Source organism: Protopterus annectens, chromosome 2.part1 (genome assembly GCF_019279795.1).
Source record: "Protopterus annectens isolate FY-2018-M chromosome 2.part1, PAN1.0, whole genome shotgun sequence".
NCBI lineage: Eukaryota > Metazoa > Chordata > Ceratodontiformes > Protopteridae > Protopterus > Protopterus annectens.
Window position 1 is genome coordinate 332,648,754 of NC_056729.1, and position 13,044 is coordinate 332,661,797.

Below are 13,044 nucleotides of genomic sequence, written 5' to 3' on the forward strand. Positions count from 1 at the left end.
GCCCTAGCCAAATTTCTCTTAGTATGAATAACAGCTCAGGTCTCCTCTCAGAAGATGCCATTGGCCTAGTAAACCTGATCACCAAAGTATAAGTACATAAAATAAATACTGTTTCAGTTTAAATTTATACTAAAAAGTTACATATAGTTATTACTTAATCATATTTTGTACTTTCTGAGCAAGCTCAGTAATTCCAGTCACATGATATTTCAATATGCAAAATATTCTTAGAAAGAAAAATAACAAAAACTTACTTGACTATTACTTAAAATATTTCTTGCAGAATTTATCTAAATTATTTAGTCCTTATGGAGCAGACCATTGGCTGTCACTGGTGCCTCTCCTTAGTCTCAGATACAAGGAGTCAGTCCTGACATCCCAGAAATAATCTGAAACCCTCCCATTGTCTGAGAGAAAGAAATTAAGGTGTCCAAAGCTGTGCCATACTTCAGCCTTAAAAGTTTTATTTTATTTATATGCCCTGCCCATTTCCCCATCCCAGAGCTTGACAGGCACTGATATAAATAACGCTGTTACAGCTAAAAATATTTGTTGATGTGTACCCTCGGTATTTGTAAACATGGGATGCATACTCCTGGTATCAGCACCAGGGCTGCCATCCTTGAAAATATTTTCTTTTATCCCTGACTGACATTCACTTCTCTTTCAAGTGTCAGTGTCTCTCAGTCAGAGTCCCAGTGTCCTTTTATTCATCTTGCAGATCTGCTAGTCTCAATAGTAACCCCTTTGGAATCATTTCCTGTATATGTTTTGAAAATCAGGACACCACCACTTCAAAATACTTCAGAGCAGCTGGAAATGCCAATTTGTACTTTAACTTTCTTTGCTTACATTTTTAATGATCCCACAGATTGCAAGCAGTGTTTTAGAATTACTTCAGAATAGTCTTGCTCAACATATACAGCCACTGACAGTATTTTAACAAGTTGCTACAGTTGCCACTGTACTTGCTTCCTCTCATAACGTTAGAAACTCAGTTATTATAGGCATAGGCTTCCCATATTAAATATACGACCCCAGCACTGGCAAATATTTCAGGATTGCAGTCTCCAGAGAATATTTTGCAAAACATAACCATTCCACCAACTTGTTTTTCATATATTCCATCAAAACTGATCCCTTTTCACCTTTGAAATGCCATAGTTTCATATTTTGCATTCTTGCCTTACCCTCCATTTCAGCCAGCTGTTGTTCCAGCATTTGAATGTACTTCAGCCCCACCGTTGCCTTAACCAGAATCACATATATATGAAATTTATCAGGTCACATGGTTACCTGTTGTTAGCATATGAGCACTTCATCCTCCACTCCAGCCCATTCTATTTTTTTCAGATTTGCTGCAAACAATCCAATCAAATTCCACAGTTCATTTCTTATCACTACCAAAATACTTTTGACTTCTGAAACTATATTTGTTTTCTTTGATCTTTATGCAGTGGTTACCAAGCAGCATTGTGACCCTGCTCCAACTTGTGACTAACTTCATTGCCAAAATGCTCAAATTCAGCTGCACACTCCATTTGTTCTATTATTATCAATTAGCAGTGAATACCTCCTCTCTTCTCTGAACTGAAAAAACACTTAAAATATATGGAACACACATGGAGGCAACCATCTTCCTCAACACAATAAGATTCTTTTCATGAATATCAAGAACATAAATGTAATTTTCATCTAAACAGGCAACCAGCCTAAATGGGAGATGCCTGACAGAACTAGAGCCGAAGAATTTTGTATTTATTGAAATTGTTCAAGGTCACCATAAGACAGGCTAAAGAAAAGATCATAATAATTGTCCAGGGGGGAGAAAACCAGTGCATGTACTACTGATGCCAGAGTTTAATGTGGTTTTGCTACCTTCATTCTAATTTGAACTACATTATGTTTTTTTTTTTCATTGTCCTGTACTCATCTTTATGGACAGATCTTTTGAATCCAGGCTATTGCTTATCAACTAAATTAGGTCTTGTATGTAAAAAAATAGTTGATTCTATGGAGAAGGCTGTTCAATAGCAGCCATCTGCAGAGAAAGAACAGGCATGTAATATCCCAGGCTGCTTACTAAACAATCTAAAACAACACCTAGCAGAACCTGTTGGCATTCTCTTCAGCCATAGCCTAAGCACTGGCTTTGTTTCAGAAGAGTGGAGAACAGCAACAGTAATCTCCTTATACAAAGTGGGTCCATCAGCCGACCCTGGGAACTACAAACCCAGAAGCCTAACCAGCCTTATCTGCAAGGCCATGGAAAAAAATCATCATGGATTTTATTGACAAGGACATGGGTGACCTCCAAACTCTCAACCTGACCCAGTTTGGCTTCATTAAGGGCAGGTCTTGCTTACTAAACCTGGTGTACTTCTTCGAGAATGTCACCAAAGCCCTGGATGAGGGTAAAACAATACATACCACCTATCCTGACTTAGCCAAGGATTTTCACACAATCCCCCATTCAGGTATCATTGAGAAACTCTGTTAGCTGAAGATTAACCCATACGTCACTAGATGGGTAGCAAATTGGCTCACTGACATAATGCATACTGTTAAAGTTGGAGATTCCACCGCCACCAGTAGACCAGTTACCAGTGGTGTACCACAGGGATCTGTGCTTGGTCCTCTACTATTTGGAAACTACTTTTCAGACATCCAGGAGAAAGTAGATGGCCTGTGGCTTACCAAGTTTGCAGATGACTGCAGACTAGGTACAATTATTGAGTCCCCCAACAATGTTAATGTATGACAAAATGGGCTAATGCAGACTAATGCTTGTTGCCAGAGTGATGGCCTAAAACTAAATGCAAAAAAGTGCATCATTATCCCCTTTGGCAAAGAAGTGGCCCCTCCAGATTACATTATAGAGAGCACCCACCTAAGCTCAAACACAGTGGTGAGAGACTTGACAGCAATTTAAACTTCGATCACCATGTCTCCACAGTGGTAAGGAAAACATATGTTGCACATCTCATAAATAAGGGCATTGCATCCAAGACTTAGCATGTTATAGCTCCTATATACTTGACCCTCATCAGACCACTAATTGAGTACAATGCTTCCTTTTGCATGTACCTCACCAGACACCTGGAAAGACCACAGAGGTTTCTAACCAAGAAAATTGAGGGCCTCCAAAACATGACCTACACAGAAAGACTGAAAGCTGTGTCTCTGTAGTCTATATCCTACAGGCTGCTGAGAGGCGACCTGTGCCTGGCCTACAAAATTATCTGTGACCCTGCCCTAATGGAAATGCTGCATGTCCGCAAATCAAATGGGATGAGACACTCACTCTAGGGATCTCAACCTAGCCTGTGACATAAGCAGAACATGTTGGAGAGATATGTATGTCTCCCAGAGATTGCCACTCCTCTGGAATAAACTCTCACTTCATGTGAATCAGAGCTCCTTAATGGCCTTATTTAAGTGCAACCTCGACAACTGGATGGGAGACAGTAAATTCACCCCAGGGGTGGCACCCTTGTCCCTCATGGACAGGGGCAGTCAGTGCTAATCACTGATTCCATCTGCTAACAATTGACCATCTAACCATTGTCAACTAGGGAACAAGAGTATTACATGGCTTGGCTTGTTAAGGCCCTAGGGCCATTAGCCTAGTAAGTCCTATGAACTTACGAACCTATAATTTGCAATTGCACATTTTTGTCCTGTCTTTATTTTGCTTATTTGTCCTCTCTGAAATTAGTCCCACTAGCAAAATGTAAATAAATTAAAAAATATCCACTAATGTCACAGTTCTTTGCCTCTTTCACCATTATTTTCTTCCTTTCATATTTTTTTCTAAATACTCAGTTTTTATAAATACTGTTTAAAACTGCATCCCTAGTATATTAGTATTCTGCATTAATAATTTTAGTTTGATAATTACTCTGCCTGTCATAAATATAATTCTCCATATCCAACTAATAAACAAATACCTTCTATAACCAAAACAAATGTGTAATGGCACAGATGCTCTGTTTATAGATAACAGAATCCATTGATAATGTGCTTATACATTCTCTAATCCTCAGTATGTCCGTGTTTTTGGCTTTGAAGAGGGCAGATATGATCTGCTGTATAGTGTAGCTAAGATAAAGCAATTATAATACAACTGTATATGCATAGTAGTCGTGCAGAATTATATAAGACTGAATACATTTTGTATGAAGATGTATTTGCATTGTTGTAACGTGCACTTTACAGCATCAGTTAAGATGTTCAATGGGCAAACAGTACTTTTCAGGAGGGTATTCAAGGAGTAGCAACACACTGACAGAGACAGGGCAGTGAGCTGAGAACTTTCACAATAAGGATGAAGAAGAATGTGTGCCTGTGCCTGTGCCAGTACCAAAAGAGACAAGGCAATGTCATGTAACTTTACTGATGAGACTTCATATGCCTAATTTATTTTCTCCTTACTTAGGCACAAAGCACTACTATATTATCTTTTGACTGCAGAAACTGGTATTGAGATGTCACAGACAAACATAGCCTATATTTGTGAAGAGAATCCTGTAAGTACTTGAATTTCTATTCAGGTTTGTTGCATATGCTTGCCTTTTCTGCTTTATGCAAACTTCTGAACTTCCCCTGTTTTCTAGGAACTGGCAAGCAGCCACCTAAGCTCTGACTGTGTCTGGAGATACTACAACCTTTCTGCCAATCAGATTAATTCTCCAACTTTTGGTATGTATAGGAATGCATTCATTTTTAAAGTAGAAATATCCACTTTAACTGACAAAACTAAATGTAATGACCTAGTATTCTTTCATAATATAAGCTTACATTCTGTCTTGTTGGGAAATGTAATTGTAGGTGTCAGGTGCATTGTTAATATTGTCGCTGCTTCCAGACATCCATATCAGATGGTTGTGTGATATTTGAATAGTCGTGCATTTATGACATTTTAATTGAATAGTTTCCTTGAGACTGCAGGTGTTTTATTTAGACATCCTGATGCTTGAAAAAGGTGACTTTTTAAGAGTACACAGAATGTAAGATGGGTGCTTTTGAGATTAATGTCTAGGCTTACAGTTTTTCAGCCCTCTGCTGTATCTTTTCATACCTTTACCACTGTGATATACTGTATATAATTTAAATGGTTTAATTGATTTATACAGTTTGTGCCTTTACATTATCACTGGGCATTTAGGTTTATAGGTTCATAGGTTCATACTAGGCTATCTGCCCTGGGACAATTATAAGCCTAGCCCGATTCTGTATGGCTTACACCACCCCTTGATTTGAGTATACTGTGCCCTTTTTAAGGTTTAGTTTACTGTGCCTCTGTCTAATAGTGACACGGGAGTAATCCTTGGGACAAACCTATGATCCCCCATCCACCTATCGAGATTCTTCTTGAAGAGATTCAGTGAGGGAGCCACTGGGTTATGAACCTGTCCCTCCAGCAAGTTCTATTTATTTCTGTGCTGAGGTTCAAGTCCCTCGAGCGTGTGGCTCTAAGGGATTTAGATTTACTGAGGTGGAGCATGTCCATTAATTCTGGATTTGACATAGCTTTGTATGTCAGGCATAGATCGCCTCGAAGTAGGTGGTATGCAACTGAGTAGAGCTGGAGTTTTTTTAACCGAGCAGCATATGGCATCTGTTTGAGACCCTTGATCCTCATGGTGAGATACTTTTGGGGTCTTTCTAATTGCTGCAGGTGTCGGGTAAGGTACATCCCAAAAGGGGCATTGTATTCTATGATGGGCCTGATGAGGGATGAATAAAGGGGCACGATTACCTCTCTTGATCTAGATGTGAAACCCTTCATGATGAGGTGGGCTATGTAGAAGGTCTTTCTAACCACTTTGGCAATGTGGTTTTCAAAGGAGAGATTGTTATCAACTTGGGTCCCCAGGTCCCTAATAACTTTCTCTGTACTTAATGGGTTTCCGCCTATGTGGTAATTTGTGGGCACATTGTTTTTGCCAAAGGGTATGACTATACATTTTTTGGCATTTAGCTTTAAACCATGGCACTGGCACCAGTTATCTGTCTCTGTGAGACCTTTTTGAAGGATGTTTGTGTCAGCTGGAGAGTTGATTATGGCGCCCAGTTTGCAGTCGTCTGCGAACTTGGTGAGCCATAGTCCTCCCATGTTTCCCTGTACCTCAGAAAAGTATATACCGAACAAGAGTGGTCCCAGGACAGAACCCTGTGGGACGCCACTTGTGATCGGTTTCGAGTCTGACATGGCTCCAGCAACTCTCACTCTGTGGGTTCTGTCTTTGAGCCAGTTTGCGACCCATCTTGTGACATAGGGGTTTATATTTAAGCTGGATAGCTTATCTATGATGCCCGAGAGGGGTATTGTGTCAAATGCCTTTGCAAGGTCCAGATAGGCTGTGTGGACTACCTTCCCTTCATCTATGTCTTTGGTGACTGTTTCGAAGAAGTCAACCAGGTTCAAAAGGCAGGATCTGCCCTTGACAAAGCCGAACTGGGTAGGATCTAGTGTCTGTAGGTCCCCAATGTCTTTGTTTATGAGCTCTATGATGATCCTCTCCATAGTCTTGCAGACTAAGCTAGTCAGGCTTATGGGGTGATAGCTTCCAGGGTCCGTAGAGGCTCCACCTTTGTGGAGTGGGACCACTGTTGCTGTACGCCATTCTGTGGGCACATATCCTGTAGTGAGGCTGAGATTGTATAGCTGTTTTATTTGAGGGATTAGTTCCTCTTGGAGTTCATGTAGGACGCAACCTGGGATGCCATCTGGTCCCATGGAAGCAGTGTTTTTTGCTTTGGAGAGGGCAGCCTTCACCTGAGCATCAGAGATGTTTGGGAGGCAGCCCTCTGCCGGGATAGATACTTGCTCTTTTGGGGGGGGGGTGGAGAAGTTTGCACTGAACCTGTCTGCCAGGATATTGGCGATGTCTGTGGGTTCAGTGTATTTTTTGTTGTTTGGAATCAACTCAAAACAAGTCTGGGAGTTGCATCCCAGGTTTCTAACATAACTGAAAAAAGCTTTATGATTGTCTTTGGTGTCCTGTGCAATTTTTCTCTTGAAGCTGGCCTTGGAGGATTTTATGAGGGATCGTAATTTTTTGCTAGTACTGATCAGAGATGCCTTCCTTATTAGGGATTTTGCTCTATCATGTAGTAGCTTCCTCCTTCTGTTGTACAGTTTATTTATGGCAGGGGTCCACCAGACTGGACGCCTGCCTTTGGATGATTGGGTCTTGGTTTTGTTTGGGATAGCATGATCCATGCTGATATCTGACCAGTTTGTACTGACATGACTGAAGTATAAGTGGTCAGCTGTATGATGGTTGACTGTTTCTGTGCTAAAGGCTTACTGGCCAACATTAGAAAATGCAAAAACAGTTGTTTTGCAGAACTGTTAACTATATATCATACCTGAGGACACAATGTGTTATATGCCCTTTTGCAGTTAATGTAATGTAGTTCTTCCCCACAAGTACCCCAATACAAGTTGTTAGCAAATGGCATGATTATCCTTTCTTTTCCTGAAGTGAGCCAAAGAATAGGCAAGTTTCCACTGTTCAGGAATGTTCACTTATTCTCATATAATCAGCAACAAGCAAAGGAGGTGTGAGAACACTGTTATCGCTTTACAATATCTCAAGCCCACTAATTTGCCCCCCTCTCCCACCACAGCCACATATGGAACAGACCACTAGCAAAAAGATATTGTTCAACCACACTGATATTTGTTAGAACACTGTTGGTTGATCCAAGTAATACCATCTGAGTAGGGAAATAGACCCATGTTACTAGTGCACCATTATATCCAGGAACTTAAAACCGTGATTCATGACATATTCATTAGCACAGCTACTGAAATGAGATGTGTTTGAAATTACTTCAGCTCCTGTTAAACACAGAGTAGCCTGTGCTTGCATCCTCACCCCCATCTCTTTTTTTTTCCCTGTCACCTCATTCCTTGCCATGCACCGCATGTTATACCTCTCCATATAAGCCCAGTACCACAACATTATCGTAACGTTTTGAATAAGCCAATTTATGTACATATGAAAATTATACGTGTAAGACAGATGTACAGCATCGTACCTACAGTATACTGCAATGTGCCAGCATTATTGCCAATTTTAAAAATGCAGTCAACATTGGGCACCACCTAGGCCACTGTGTTGTAAGAACATGTAAAGCTAAAACAGAATGGCGAGGATAGAATGCAGGGCCAGTTGGCAACCATACATTAGCAACAGGGTCACCACAGTAAGATGTCTGCAAGTGCAGTGCTGACAGTCACACCTGTGCAAGACTTGAATAACTACAACACCTCATTTTATAGGATCAGTGAGAGCACTTACCTCAAGCATTTCTCTGATCCTCAGCATGATGTGCAGCTGCTGCAGTCTGGGATGACTGTAAGAGCAAATACTTCCTCCACTATAGCATGCAAAATTCAAGCCAAAATGTGAACTTACTTACATTGACCACATGACCCCAATGGCAGTCCTATCCTGCGGGCTGCCATACCTCTGGGTTATTGAATTGTCCAATTAGTCACTGTTACCAAAGTGATATGGACAAAGGAATTACAGGAGATACAGAATAACCAGAGGTACAGACCTACCCCTGTTATCACCAAAGGATCTAGCAATCAACAATAAATAAGCCACTGCCCTTTGGTTAAAAAAAAAGATTTCTAACATCCATTAGTACAAAGAGCAGTGTCATCACAAGCTCCCATTGGGACACTGATTTATATACAAAATATGTATGTGATACAGTAATAATATAAGACATAGGTATTGTACAAGCATACACATTAAGTGAAACAGAAACATGGTACAAGAATCTAACAGCAGTTCACATACTAAATGCCCCCTTGGTCCCACACCACATACACAGACATTCTTGCCTGATGACCAAAACATATGACAGCACTGCATTACATACCTGGGACCATATCACCAGATATTAAACCATGTATAAAACCTGCCCACAGACAGTGCAGGTATTGCACATGGCACATTGCAGGAAAAAGGTATAGTAAATGCATATAACAACACATTGTGCATATTATAAAATGTGTACACATAAGGGCATCTGGGCCAATAGAGAACAGCTAACCACTGCAGTAGTGCTAAAGTATTCGTACATATGTACGTTGACAGCAGTTCCCATGCATGCAGGGCAGTGATAACTAATAGAAGTGCAAGATATATAGAAACAATGAGTAACTGACAATTGCAGTCACCAGTAACTATCCTAGCACACAACACCGCCACTAATGGGAACATATACAAAATGGTTTTTCACATCTATATCCATCCATCCAAAATGATACTGCAAACACAGATTCAAACTAACAAGGGAGAAATGTATCTACAAACTGTAAAGGCTTTAATGTGGCAGGCAGTGTAAACCCACATATATTTATTTTATTTTATTTGAATTTGTTCACCATAGAAAAAAAAAGACACTGGAGCACAGGTGTAATGTAATACCTTTTATTGGACAGATTTAGGTTTTGCAATACTCAAGCTTTCAAGCTAGCATAAGGCATTCAACAGAAGTTATTAAGTTACTGGCGTTAATTGCAGTGCGTAGAAGAGAAAGTAAATCATTTAGTTCCAGTTGGCTAAAAAGAAAATGAAACATGAAAATGTGCTCATATGGAAATATGTACAACTGAGATGTTTTATATGACTGCACCTCAGAGAGAGACACTGTGCATGCGGGCACACGCGCGCGCGCGCGCGCGCGTGTGTGTGTGTGTATGTGTGTGAGAGAGAGAGAGATCACAGTATGCCACTTAGCATCCTTACAGCATGCTCTTCATACTTACTATATATATGACCTAGTTATGCATGGGCAAGACCTAGGTGCACACAAGCAGATATCTGAATCAGCACTATTAATACTGGAGCAGGTCTTGTTCAGTATTACTACAGGCAGTCTCTGCCATGCATACCATATACTGGTAGAGGCTTGAGTGCACCCCACTGCAAACCTATGCTGTGGTCTACAACAAGTAGCCCAGTTATGGCCACTGTTGTTCAGATGCAAAGTCTTTTTTAAACCAGTAGTGAAAATGCCACTTTTGCAGGTATGCATCAAAGGATGTAGCTCCCACATGGACATGTTTATGACCTCACTTGGTTTCTGGCTGTGCGCATATTGGCTGCCTCTTTTGTATGTCCCCTGATATCTGTGCAGATGATGACTTTTCATGCCTTCTTTGAAAACTTCTTCATGTTTAAAAAGTAGGTGCTTTCTGGTGTCATATATGCTCAGGCAGTACATATATTAGGCGTCCCTTGGATGATATCAGCATTGGATGATATCAGCAAGGCAACTGTACCTTTGTGGATGTTAGTGTTTCTGTTTGCATTGACTGTACACCTTTGCATATCAAGACACACAGCTTTGCATCTGATGCTGCCATACTGCTTGCACGTGGATGTATCACAAGTATCTTCCTCTCACATACTAATGTTCTTTCGCCATTGGTTCATCATTGCCATTGGGTGGTTTGCCCCACTGCTGCTCTTGTTCTTTTTGTCTGGGTTTGCTGCATTAAGCTTAATATATGACAGATTGGAAGGTCACTCTGCTTTGATTTTATCATGCTGTACAGGACTGCACACACAGTGATCACCTGAGATGTTTTCTCATATGTGTATTACAGACAATCCCCAGGTCTCCAGACAGCTAAATTTGGACTTCAGCAAGGTATGCATGTCCTCAAACACATTCTTGCTGTAGTTTGCCTGACTGCTGGCTTCTTTGTCAGGTGACTTGGAATGATGTGTAGGTGTCATTGCAGGAGATGCCCATTCTTACCCAAAAACATAAGGGCATGTAACAGGAAGATGTGAGGTACTGCACATTCATGGCTTACACTGATTTGATATCATGGATGAAGTATGCACACTGCCAGGGAGTGGTGCTGTGATTTGTAGGCTTTGGCCATCTGTTGAGCACACAGTTTGACATTTGCTTGAATATTACTCCTTCTGGCTGATGTAACACTTGTTTGTCTTTTCGGCTTTTCCTGGTTACGGGTCAGCACAGCGGAACTCCAGTTCGCTAATGATTGGCAGTCGATTTTTTTTTATGGTGCCAAGTTACCAGCCCGACGCCCAACCTTCAGCTAAGGCAAGCCCATTCACATATGTCTTTCGGAGGCCACTCGACCATGGTGAGGACATGCAAACTCCACACAGAAGGCACTCCAGCCGAGAATCAAACAGGAGAACCTCTTGCTGTGAGACAACAATGCTACTGCTGTACCACTATTGTCCATTATCCATAGAAGGGATTTTTATAGTGATATAGGTGCAGAGGATGACTCCGAGATGTGTGATGTGTGATACTTCATAAAAACATTCTTTGGCAGTAGATTGTCCAAGATGCAAGTATGTCCAACAATAGGCAATCTTTGGTTTCTAGAGGTATGGGGTTTCCACAGTGGCTATGTTGATGAGATATGATGCCCAAAGATCCCTCACAGGTAGCACCAGCTCTCCATTCATTTAATACCTGACAGTATCATTCTGAGCAGACAGCTCTTCCAACAAGATGCCTTGCTGAAGACTGGTAAGGTATCTCCTCACTTTAAGGTACACAGCAGGTGTTGCCACCTCCTAAACAATCAGCATTTTGCCTGCAAGTTGGTAACTATCAGGAAATAAAAAATTCTTTTTGTTTCTCATAATGTCAGAGGGTTGTGTTCTGCATCAGTTTGCTAGTGATCAGACAGTTTTTCTTACAGCTTATAGAGGTGTAGCATGTTGCATTCTCAGATGATTATTCATCCTTTGTCCACAGGCCAGTGCCACTTGATAATGCATTTCTTCAGTAGCATTCATCATGTAAGGTGATTTTTTTTTTCTTTTTGTAATTCAGTTTACATCAATGATTGCAGCTTTCACCAAACTCTTTTCTCCAAGTGTAAATTGTTTTGAAGTATGGAAACTATGTGGATTTAATACTGGAGGCCTGAAATATGATATTTTATTTTCTTACGTAGTCTGAACTTTAAAAAGTCTTCCTACTTTGGCTACTGCTAAAACCAAGTATCACTGAATTCCAGTCTAGATGATAAACTGCTAATGGATGTGTCTACTTATAATTTAAAAGCTGTTATGCAAAGAAGAATGCAACATTATTTGTGAAAGTCCACTGACTGGGAAATAGAAGTTCAGCACTGGCAACGTTTCTTATAACTCACAACTAAAACTTAATTTTCACTTTCAGATCACCTCATTACATTAAGTAATGGAATTTGATCCACTCAATTTTTTACTTCCATTATTAGAGTCTTTTAACAGTGGAGTAAACCTGGCACTGAAAAAAAATGTAGCTGTCATCCAGAAAATACTTGACTTTTCCTGAAAATCCTTGAAACTTCTAAGGTTTTGTTGTAAATTTTCAGGGAACAGTGCCTTAAGCTCAAGACAGCTATATTCACATACAGTGTATTGGACACCTCAAACTGTTCAGTGTTTGTATTGAACTGGTCATTGTTTAGAGGCAAGATTGTACAATTGGGTGATATGGTAGTGTAGCGTTTAGCAATGCCACCTCACAGCAAGAGGCTCTCCAGTTCGATTGTCAGCTGGAGTGCCTTTTGTGTGCAGTCTGCATGTCCTCCCTCCATTTGTGTGGGTTTCCTCCAGGAGCTCCACTTTCTTTTCACATTCCAAAGACATGCATTGTGAGCCTTTCTCCCTGGGCCTCCACTAAAAATGGGCTCTGCCCCAGTGAGACGTTCCTGGTAAACAAATGTTGAATAAATAAATTAAAAATGAGCAGTTTATTGAAGGTGCAGCAACCTATCCTAATCCTAATGATGCACTCTGAAATAAAGTGATACATAGGTTAATAGGTTCATAGGTAGGTACTAGGCTATTGGCCCAAGGGTCTACATAAGCCTAGCCAGCAAGATTCCACAGCTTATGCCACCCAAGAAAGTTAATTGCCTGTGCCACTGTCGAGCAGAGACACAGAAGTGATCCCTGGGGTGTATTTCCTATTTCCCATCCACTCATCAAGATTTTTCTTGAAAAGTGCTAATGAAGAACTTTG

At 40.6% G+C, this 13,044-nt stretch overlaps 1 protein-coding gene across 2 annotated transcripts in view; it reads left to right on the forward strand.

The window, feature by feature from the left end:
* SEL1L3 (SEL1L family member 3) overlaps window positions 1-13,044 on the forward strand; it is a 1,757,172-nt gene that overhangs the window by 1,515,482 nt on the left and 228,646 nt on the right. For both annotated transcript variants that reach the window (XM_044062158.1, XM_044062159.1), the window contains exons 18-19: window positions 4,439-4,529; window positions 4,617-4,701. In XM_044062158.1, coding sequence (XP_043918093.1) covers window positions 4,439-4,529; window positions 4,617-4,701 — 176 coding nt within the window. The remainder of the gene's footprint in view (window positions 1-4,438; window positions 4,530-4,616; window positions 4,702-13,044) is intronic.